We start from the raw sequence: 11,670 nt of genomic DNA on the forward strand, positions 1-11,670 counted from the left end.
CAGAAACGAAAACTCACCAAAGCTCTTCTTGGATGGTTTTATTAGTTGTTTAGTTAGGTATTTAACTGCTCCAACAATCACCAACTCTGGTTTGGTCGAAATAATCCCTTAATTCCATCAGCAATGCTGCTAGCGTGGCTAAAAATGTAGATTACAGTGCTTTAAACCAAAAATATAGTTTTGCGGTATAATCTGTCAAAATCTCTGGAGCTGTTGCTGTAAGAAAAAAGTCTTGACAGGGTCGATATGGAAAACTGAAGATGCTTTAAATACACAACTTTTCTGTTAAATGACCGACATAAGACATAAGATTTTGTTGTAGGTTTCTATTTTTTGCTGATGGTAAGGAGAAGCAACCACATATGTATATTCTTTGGTTTGACAGCATAGTAGCACCTCAACCTTTTGTTAAACCAAAATGTGGTTATTGTGCCACATGTGTTTTATATTGATGCCAACTCCTTTCACGGTGTTGAAATTCACTGGAAAACGAATGCTGTCAAAGAGATTCATCGTCATCATTACTTGAGTCAACAGGCAGCGTCCCTGTCCGAGCAGACTACTTATTTTCAATCTTTAGATTTTTCTTAATCATAAAATACAAAGTTAAGTTCTAAATCATGAAAATGGTTCAGATGTCGTAGCAGCCAATAGATTATGTCTAGTAATTATGAATACTTTCTGCCTTTGGAAAATCACCCTGTGACCTGTGGGTCACGTGGTTGTAGCTACCCTACAGTATAACAATAACTCTACCTGGAGGAGCAAAGCCATGTGGAAGGCGCCACTCTCTATTTTATTTTGGATTTTTCAAAATATACAAACAACACAGGCACAAACTGACAGTACAAAAACACCAGACTACATTACAGATAACTCAAAAATAAATGAACAGACAACAAAAGAAGTTTGCGTGTAATGATTTGCATAAAAATGTAACAATACAATAAAAGGAAAAAAAAGGATGAGAGACAGGGTAGAATTAGCCTCTTAGAATACCAATGTGGTGAAAATAGGGAGATCATGCAGGCGTTTATTCAATCATATGGATGGTATGCGAGTTACAGACAGAATATAAAGTGGCTTTCAAGTGTAAAGCAAACGGAGCACATTGTTTATTTTCTGTTCTTCACGTTCTTCATTGTCTCCATGATTTAGCAGACTTATTCCCTGTGTGGCTAACAGTGTTCGTTAATCTACAGCTGGAATGCATTAACTGACTAATGCAATACTAATGTCTACATATTTTGCATATGGAAGAGAGGAAGAGTTCTGTGACATTTACGTTTCTGACACTTCCTTATTTCTTGTAATATGCAGCTTGCCTGCTTATTGTGGTTGTGTGTGTAATATCTTTGTCTCCTGTGATGTTAATCTTATAATGACTAATAGTTCGTGACTATTATGTGTTCTGAAGATGCACAAGTGTGACTTAATGATGCTGCAGCTCATTCTGAGCAAGACGTTGTCAGGGTTCCCACGGATCCGTGAAATCCTTGAAAAGTTTGCAATTTTTTTTTGGGGGGGGGGGGGATCAATAAGCAAAGTTGCGTGGCTATAATTTGCAAAGTTGCGTGGCTATAATTTATTATGTGCTGTCACGGCATTGATGCAGAATCATCCATGTCTTAGTATGTCCTAGTATCTGTACTGTATACTTTATGGTATTGACCAAAATAACCTGACACCAAGTCATATCGCAAGTTTTCAAGTTTAACTATGACCTACATACCTTATCGTACTCAGATCTACAGAAGAGAGGCTATTTGCAATGTTTTGTTCACAGTCAGTCGCTGCAAGTGTTCTTCAGTTTGATGCAACTTGTGATTTGCAGACAATGGCAGACGCTACAACCCACAGTCTGTGGTATGGTGAAGTAGACCGTGGTGCATTTGTAGGAGTTGGCAGTTCAGCATGCTGAGATGCCATCTAAACATTTGAAAGTGTAGTTAAATGACTCCCGTGTGGCATTTTACACAACTGAAGGCTTCCATTCCCATTAACAGTATCAACTGAATGGAACAGTATGACTTTAAGGGTACTGGTATTAGTATCAACCCTATAATGTTGTGAGATAATATCACTGAATCATATTTTATGGTAAGCCTTTTTCACTTTATGTGGGGCAAAGTTAAAAAGTATGACATGCGACCAGACTGATATTATATGCACATTTGCATAACTTTAATGTTGTTGTGGCGAGATGAGGGATTTTCTGTAGCTACTGTGCTTTCGTCAGTCGGAGGATTAGTTTAATTTGTTTTGGCTTTTGTAATATTATGAACTGACTTGCTTCAAACTGCAGCGATGTGTTGAAACACAATGAAGCGCTGAGAGATCCATCAACTAACCATGAAGTAATAATTGTACTGACAGAAGGGCCTGAGGACGCAATAATGAGAAAGCACATCTAACCACTTTCAGCATCCACCGCATAATTAACCCTCTCATAATCAGGCTGGTTTCCCCTTTGCCCTTGTAAGTTGTACTGAAATCGATAGACATCTGCATTAATTACGTTTGCATTCAATAGCCATGTTATACTGCAAAAATGAAAGATAAATAATAGAACCAAAAAATGAATAAAAGACCCAACTCAGAATTATGTCAGTCGAATTGGATCTGGCTGTTCAATATGAATATTCAGCGATTCATTTTGCTTTGCATACAGAGTTTTTAAGTTTGAACGGGGCTCAGCGGGACATTCAGTGTGACAGCGGTATTCACATAATATAGCACACGAGCTAATGCCCCTAATGGCAGTTTATAGTAGTGCAGCATTTTTTTTTACAGACACTAGACATCAAACAAAAGCCAGAGACAGTGTCCTATTAAGTTACTGTGAGCTGAAAATTCACCTCTTCTACGCAGAAGATCTCTCCTCTCTCCTCCTCTGTGCCACTGCCTGCATGTCTGCAGCTCTGTATCAAAAAGGAGCATGATAATCAATCACACTGACTCCACAGCAAATTCTGGGGATCAAAATGTTCCCAAAAGTATACTGCACAGAAAAAAAATGATTGCTTTACTTGAAGCAACCTCAGTCTTCTGAGGGTCTCCGACTGATGATTCGAATCTCATTAAACCCTGATTTAAATCAGCCTCAGCTGATGATAGTTTTCTTCTGTTTACTTTTTCACTGGTGGAAATGTGTTGCACAGTAGAGAGTTACAGTCATATACATTATAATGTAGAACAAGAGTGCTGTTTAAGAAAGTAGCCTCCACTCTAACCACCACGCTCCAGTAAATAAACAACTGGGAGTGGTTGCTGTCAGCTTTATTACACCAGGAGTCATCTGAAGGCAGGCAGGCCCAAAATGCACAGAAAATAAACTCCTCTCTTTAGATTTAGGAAAACATCTTAAGAGCTTGTTTTACTTTTAGCTGTAATCCAGCCTACCCGATACTTATAAAGACATTTCACATCAGTTATCTTGAAGTTGTCCGTAGTTTTGCCTTTCTTTTTTTACGGATCGTTTGTTTTGACTGTCTTCAGATGATATATTGATTTAGTCTTGATTGGTTGGTTCGGGATGGTTGCAGTGAAAAAGTCTGCGGGTTTCTGTGTGTCGCAGTAGATAGTGTGTTTAACTCAGCTTTGAACATGATGAAGTATGTCCTGGAAACAACACCATGACGAAAGTAGAAACCAACCTCACAAATTGCATGAGAAGTTACATGACCATCCTCCGTATATAAACACACCATGTATTTTGTATTCAGCATTTGACTCATGATTGAGTGCATCTGCATCCTTTAAAGCAGGGTTCTCAGCTTTTAGTGAATAACAACCTACTTTTGATTGCTAAAAGAAAATTGCTAAGGTCACCTTTCCGAATAAATTATTAAAAAAAAACAGAGGACAAAATAAATGGAGAAAAAAATAAACTGAGCTTTAATTTTTTGTTATGCCATTGTCAGCTGTAATAACCAATGTAAATCAGGAATCCAAATTTCATGTATTCAGGGTCATATTTCATCGCCACAGGCTTATAAATACAGATCCATGTTGTGTCACTACATCTGAAGCAGGATTAGCAAGCTATCAGTGGCAAAACATGTTTTTCGCTACCTGGTGATGTGTCATGATGATTATGGGGGAAAATAAATAATAAGTGGTCATTGATATCATGCTTTAAAAGCTTTGTAAATGACTGAAACCTTTTTTAAAGATTATTCTTTAGGGCTTTTTTTGCCTTTAATATAGCACAGCTGATGACGGACAGGAAAAGGAGGCAGTAAGATGGTTGGATAACACGCAGCATATAGCTGCTGGTTAGAATCAGACCTGCAAAGGACGAAACCTATGTATGGACTCGACCAAGTTTTTTTTTAATTTTTGATCTAACCATTTGGCAGTATCTCCATAGCCCACTAGATGGCACACTGACGCTTATCAGTGGGGACACCAGCCCACCAGTTTAAAATTGCTGCTGTAAAGGTGATATTAATCACAAACATATCTGAATAAGATTTTTTTTTCTCCTAATTTTGCCTCTAAAGTGAGTGTTGGTCCTTAAAATCACTTGTGTTGAATTGATATTAACAAAGATTGTACAGTTGCACACTGTAGAGATTTGAGTCGTGTGTGTGTGTGTGTGTGTGTGTGTGTGTGTGTGTGTGTTAGCAGAACTAATGCAGGGGAAGCAGGGCAGAAGAGAGAGCAGTGCTAATTAGTGTTTGGCGTGATCAATGTGAGCTTAGGACGTTTACTCTCTGGTCTGCTGCTGCTCCGCCTCATACTGAGACATTGACTCTGTAACCTTTGCTTGAATTGTCAGGATGCACCAGCTCTATCTGTGACTTCCCCTGTGTGTCTCTTCCCATAATGGGAGATAGAAAAGACTCTCAGTGACCAGTGAACAGCAGCAAGCTATTTGGGCCTGTTTACTTGAGGAAACAGATTAAAGGGGGCATTTTATGCTCTGCTAGATCACCCTCAAATTATTTAAAAAATTAGTGTACTTCTGGGGATTCTGCAAATAGTTTAGATTATCTTATTAAAGGTATAGTTCACTCCCAAATAAACACTACATATTTTTTCTCTCACCTATAGTACTATAAAATGTTTTGGTGTGTGTCGCTGAGTGTTGGAGATATCAGCTGTTGAGACGTTTCCTGTCTCTCAGAAATAATGGAGCTAGATGAGGCTGAACTTGTGGTGCTCAGAATACAAAAAACTTTTTTTTTTCTTCGAAAACTTCAACAGCAATGTCTCTTTCCAGAAATCATGACCCAGTTACTCACGATAATCCGAAAGACTTTGCTGTGGGCACTTTCATGCAGGAACTATATTCTTTCTCCCAAACTAAACCCACCAAACTTATCACATTGTAGAAGGAAGTGTGCATCTACTCATGGACAAGGGACTCATGCTGGTGAAAGCAAGAGACGTTAACATTAATAGCGCTCTCCTTGGCTGAGCTGTAACTTTAGCTAGCTCAGTGGCAGTAGATGCTTCTTTCTCTGCAGTGATACAGACATCCTTCTGCATAGATCCACACACTGTTTACATATGTACTTACAGAAGGGTACTTCCCACTTTAATTAAGTGTTATTACTTGACGAGACTGAGTTTGAATTATACTCATTGATTTAAGCAAAGCAATATTTTAGTTTTTCCTGTTGTATTTACCCCTATCCTACATTGTTGAGTGGTAAAATACAATATTTCCGTTTTCTAGAATAAGAAGTCAGTTTTGTACTGTACATGATTAACATGTTTTTTATTCCTAATAGGAAGCACACTGAAATGACAGATAGGCCCCTTAATTGATTTGCATGTGTTTACAGTAGTGTGAGCTCACGCTGTGAGAGCACTTTGCGTCACATGGAGAGAAATGATGTTGAGGCGCTGGGGAGTCGAGCCCCTGATGCCACTGTAATCCTGCTGATTACAGAGTGAGGGCTGATCACAGAGCTGTGGACAGCTCACACAGGTGGCCTTTACACATGTGGGCATCTGTATATAAGATAGACTCATGTGGTAGACAGGGAGACAGACGAGCAGACTAAAGGACACAGCATGCAGCAAAGCATATTAATACTGCATCAGCTGCTGTGCATGTGTTTCCTTGGCTTAATAAACACTAAGTCTCACTCAGAATTACATTAAACCTTCCGCTGTTAATGTCAGTTTGAACATACAAACCCCCTTTTTGGCTATTTTTGAGAACACTGCATTGTTTTATCCCATCAGTGAGCGGTTAGAGGCCAAGTTTAGGAAGGCTGGAGCTACTTCTCATGATGTTTCCTAATACTCTGGAGCCCTACAGGTATGAGCTTCAAACAGGCACGAGACGCCTCTGTCTCCTCCGACAGAGCAGAGACTGGGAATAATCGCAGCGGGCGCCACACACCTCAGGAAGGTAGCAATTTTCCATCATTACCGTTAAATCCTGCTTAAAAGAACCGGATTCCACCGACCTAATTACAAGGTGTTAATAATAACAATGTAATGACAGTCATTTTAAAGCCTGCCCAAAACCATAATCCATCTCCCAACTGACTCACATTTAAGTGTGTGGTTTCTCGACAGTGATATTTGACGTTTAAAAGCACCATGATTCTTATTGATTACTATTGTGATTACTCCCACAATTGGTGCGTCAGGTCCTGCAAGTCGGGGCTTGAATCAGGAGCTCTGTCAGCTTTTGTTAAGTAGAAATGCAGCTCTTTGGATGTCACACTGATGCTTTTCATCCTGGTGCTGCTGTTGCTCGGAGACACAGCCAGACCAATCCACCAGCCTAATTGCAGGATGGAGTAGACAGGGGATTGATTTACTTGTATTTGTAGGGTTTTTCTAAAATACAATGTTTCAAAGAAACATCCTACACTGTAAAATCGGACAGGTTGATCTTGGAATAATAATAATAATAATAATAATACTGTTAATCGGAGACACAGCCAGACCAATCCACCAGCCTAATTGCAGGATGGAGTAGACAGGGGATTGATTTACTTGTATTTGTAGGGTTTTTCTAAAATACAATGTTTCAAAGAAACATCCTACACTGTAAAATCGGACAGGTTGATCTTGGAATAATAATAATAATAATAATAATAATAATAATAATCTTGGAAACTGATTGCCTAAAAAAAGAAAGTAAATTTAACTATATTTATCTTAATTTATGTTTATTTTATATGTAATTGTTTAGTTTACTAAACAATGTGAAACGCTAAAATGTTTGCACTTATTGTCTTTCTAAGTGTTAGCAACTTTAATAAATAAAGTCTGACATAACTTAATCATGACAAATATGATTTTGCCAGTGATGAAGTTAATAATCTGATTATTAGGAGATCTTTTTAATATACTTTAATAATCACATGCACAAACAGGACCTCTACATGCATTAAATGGAGAGAGTGAGGGGGCTTCCCTTGGACAGATGCCCCGAGCAGTCAGGGGTTTAGTGCCCCGTGCAGAGCACCTTTTCAGTGCCCAGGAGGTGAGCTGGCACCTCTCCAGCTACCAGTCTCACACTCACAGTCCACACTCAAGTCCTTGTCAGTCTTGACTTGGATTTGTACTGGCAACCCTCCGGTTTCCAAGCCAAGTCCATATGGGCTTAGCTACTGCCGCCCCAAGGATTTTGCTAACATTTTTAATAACATACTATCATAACTGACATGTATGCAACTGGCTGAATAATGATACATGTAGCACAGTGAACTTGGTTTACTGAAGTTGCTAAAACTTTGAAAGACTGATTTAATTTCACTTGTCTTTCATAAGTTGCAACAACTTCACAGAATTATGTAAATATATTTTAGATAAACTTAGCAATTAGGTTCAAATAAATAAATAATTATTTCAAATAAATAATTATATCTAATAGTTCTGTTTACCTACGTTTTTTTAAGACAATCTGTTTCCTAGATTTTTTAAAAGTAAAATCATCTTTAATTCCCTGTCTAATTTTCTGTACTTGTCTTCAAAGTAAATAAAACACGCTCTGTTACTGTCGGCATTAATGATTAAAACCTGGTTAACTGTTCTTAAGAAACAATCCTCCCCCTACATAAATGCCGCTAAATAAGACTGATGTGCAGCTGATCTGCTGTCTGGTTGGGGGTGTGGCATCACAGGGATCCCGTCCTGAGCGCCCCAAACACACCGTCCAATCACAAGTCTTCCCTAACCCTGATCAGGACGCATCACTGAAATTCCAGAGAACCTCCTAAAGTTTTTCCAGCACAACTTTGTGCAAACTTTATCCGAGTTTCTCATCGTGTGGACGCTGCATGTTTGTGCTCAAAGAAAAAAAAAGTTATGCGTTTTCTGGACTGGAATTAGACATCGATCCCGGCCCTGGAGAGAGAGCATGGCTTCCCCTGGAGACTGGAGAGACGAGGTTTCCACGGAGGAGGATGTGCAACCACCGCGGCCGAAAAAGCGCACGGCACAGGTGTCCTGTTTGCCCTTCAGCGTGGAGGCGCTTATATCGGACAAGAGATCGCTGAATATGACGGACAGTAAAGATGGAAATGATCAACAGGGACACAGGCCAGATGTGTTTTCCCAACAATTAGTATCTATCAAACCAGAGCCATCAGATCGAGACTGTGCGTCCTGGATATCCAGCCCAATTAAGATGTCAACACCCCCCCGTAAGTGATCCGGAAAAATGATTCATTGATATGAATTTACTATTAAGTAATGGATTCCATAATCGTTTGGGTGATTTAAAAACAAAGAGACAAAGTCAGGATCCAGTTGAACATGTTTTGCATTTAAAAAATTCATAAATGATATATTCAAGGAGAGATAGGCATAAATGTAATAAATATACAGATGAATATCAACAATTTACTCTCCGCAACAGGTGGCAACCCGGTCCATATTAACATTGGCCTTAGCAGATGAAACTGGAAAAGAAAATAATTTATGACGTAAAAAAAAATAAATAAATAACAATGATAATAAGTTGCAGTAAAAAAAGTAGTAGTTGCAGTAAAAAAAATACCCCAAATCAAATATAAGGTAAAAATAATAGTGTGCACAACAAAAAACAATTTATAAAACAGCAAATCAGCATTTAACTAAATGCACGTATTAAATGCTATTTTAAATGTTTTCTCTCACCCTTTCTGACCCTTTATGGCTGCATCTGATGATAATTTAAAAAAAAATGTTCTTTGTTTTTAATCAGATCCTTAATTTTTAATGACTGGATTAATCATTTAGTCTAGAAAAATGGAGAAAAATGTGAGAAATGGCCAACACAATTCTCCAGAGGTTAATGAGGTGAGGTGATAATAAACTGTCCAACAATAATCACTTTACAGTGACATGAAATGGAAAATTATTTGAGAAGCAGAAAACCAGTCAGGTTTTGCACTTTTCCCTCATAAGGTAATCCCTTAGCAAAATTGTTGTAATTTGCTATCAATTGACAAATTGAACAATGAAGTAAATATTTCAGCCCTTATTCAAATATTTGGATATTAACCACATGAACATAGTATCAGTGGCGGTCCCAGACTCTGAGGCTGTTAATGCAATCCAGCTGTTTCATTTTATCTAGATGGGGTCCCACACGTTTTTGGTGCAGTTGCTGTTAACTGTATAGTGCCTTTATGGGAGATTTAGTTGGGGTTATAGGTGTCATTGCAAAATACCCCCAAATGATTAGCTATCACTGACCCCTTTTCCCATATCTTTTTGAGTGGCCCCAAACATTTGACTGGTTTGCCTCCTGAAGGTGTACTCCTGTATAGCATAACTAATGCTGCCAAACTTCAGCCTCACATCTGTCCCATGTCCCCCAGGGCAGCTCAGTCCAGCAGTGTGCTCTCTGAGGAAGCACAAAAGCAACCGCAAGCCTCGCACTCCCTTTACCACCACGCAGCTCCTGGCCCTGGAGAGAAAGTTTCGTCAGAAGCAGTACCTGTCCATCGCTGAGCGGGCAGAGTTCTCCTCCTCTCTGTCGCTCTCTGAGACCCAGGTCAAGATCTGGTTCCAAAACCGGCGAGCTAAAGCCAAGAGACTTCAGGAGGCCGAGGTGGAGAAACTCAAAATAGCAGCTGGCATTGGGCCCAAAGCTGTATACCACCCAGGCTTCCCGTCTTTAGGGTTCCCCCTCAGTGTTGATCTGCAGGCCGGATCTACGGCACTCTATGGACTGAGCTGCTCATACGGCCGCATTCTCCCCGCTGCACATCTAGCCATGTGCGCCTCACAGGTCGGCCACAGCCTGTTCCACCTCTCCTGAGAGGAAGCAGCATCATACAGACACAGAGACGTGGATGTGCGTTAAAGAACAATGCAAGAGTGTATCATAAAGTCATGCAACTTATACAACACTTGACTGAGGACCTGAAGTGGAGCTTCACTGCTGGAGGAGGATTTATAAATGTCCTTTAAAAGGATGAAGCAGCTTGAAGGTCCTCTGCTGTTTGTTGATTCAGCAGGGGTCGCTGATAATGAATGGAATATCCTTTAGGCAACGCGTATCAGATTATTGTCCTGAATACCAGAATGCATATATTGTAGCCTTTTTATTTTTTCTTTAATGTACTCTTCTTGTATTTCCTGGATGATTTCAGGATTGGGAATAATATTTTGAGCTCGCATATGCTGGGATATAGTTTATTACACTCTTAAAGTAAAAAGGGGCAACTGGAGAACGACATTTTGGCCTGGTGATGTGCAGGCTTGCTTAAAAGCGAAAGAATTCCCAGCGACATTGATTTTTGATAGTCCTAATTTCATCCATTTTAACTTGTTATATCTATATTTTTTAAAGCTACTACTTTATATGTTTGACATTAAAACTTTTAGTTAACCCTCTGTTTTCCTCTCTCGTTAATTTTTTGTCATGTAAGCTTACTCTGCTAAGTGTCTAGTGATACATGACCAGTAACGAGTGTTTCAGCTCTGTAGTCCAGTCTGGTGGCCGTCCTCATGTGTACTCCACATCTAACACAAAGCTTCTGGTTCTTGTGAGTTATATTTTTCCACAAATGCTCAAAGGAGTCAGAAATCGCCACACTAATGATACCAGGACGCCTCATAAGCGGATCTCTGTGGTGAGCAGACATGCCTGAGATCTGCTGTGTACACAGAGTAGGGACTGATGTTTAAAGGCTTTCCCTTCTCTCTCAGCACTGTGCGCTCCACCAGATTGATTTCTTAGTGACATTTAGTGTTATGGATCACCTTCGGAAGCGCAGCTACTTCCAACATCAACTGTCAATTCCCACCCTCTGATCATATGGTTTTTGCAGTGGACATTTTGATTTTTCATAGTGGAAAAGGCACTAGTGTTACGAATAGAGTCAGAATCAGAAATACTTCATTGATCCCAGGGAGGAAATTATGGTTTGTTACAGTCGCTCTGGTGCCAGCATAGAGAATTATGGCAAGTAGAAAAAAAGTACAAGCACAAGTAAAAACAGAAATGTAAAAATAGAAATACAGTGAGAGTAAATAACAGGCACAGCGATTTCTTTCCATTCAAGTATCTCAGTAAGATGCGGCAGTGTGACATTAATTTTATTATTTACTCATTTTATTTTTTCTTCCAGTGACATGTCAAAATGTATTTTGTGAGACAGACCTGGGCAGTATACTGGCTTCATCAGTCTTGATTGTAAATGGTTTAGTTGCCACACATCCTTGAAAACCTGCAAAACAGACGTGGAAAATGAGAGAAAG

General features: G+C 39.3%; 1 protein-coding gene across 1 annotated transcript; it reads left to right on the top strand.

Annotated features, from left to right (window-relative positions):
• Positions 1 to 8,282: 8,282 nt before the first annotated feature.
• On the top strand, positions 8,283 to 10,225 carry LOC121948501 (homeobox protein MSX-2-like). Its single transcript, XM_042493900.1, has 2 exons — positions 8,283 to 8,621; positions 9,783 to 10,225. Exons 1-2 carry the CDS (start codon positions 8,336 to 8,338, stop codon positions 10,223 to 10,225), a joined length of 729 nt encoding a protein of 242 aa, XP_042349834.1. The 5' UTR covers positions 8,283 to 8,335.
• Positions 10,226 to 11,670: the final 1,445 nt, after the last annotated feature.

Source organism: Plectropomus leopardus, chromosome 9 (genome assembly GCF_008729295.1).
Source record: "Plectropomus leopardus isolate mb chromosome 9, YSFRI_Pleo_2.0, whole genome shotgun sequence".
In the NCBI taxonomy this organism is placed as follows: Eukaryota; Metazoa; Chordata; class Actinopteri; order Perciformes; family Serranidae; genus Plectropomus; species Plectropomus leopardus.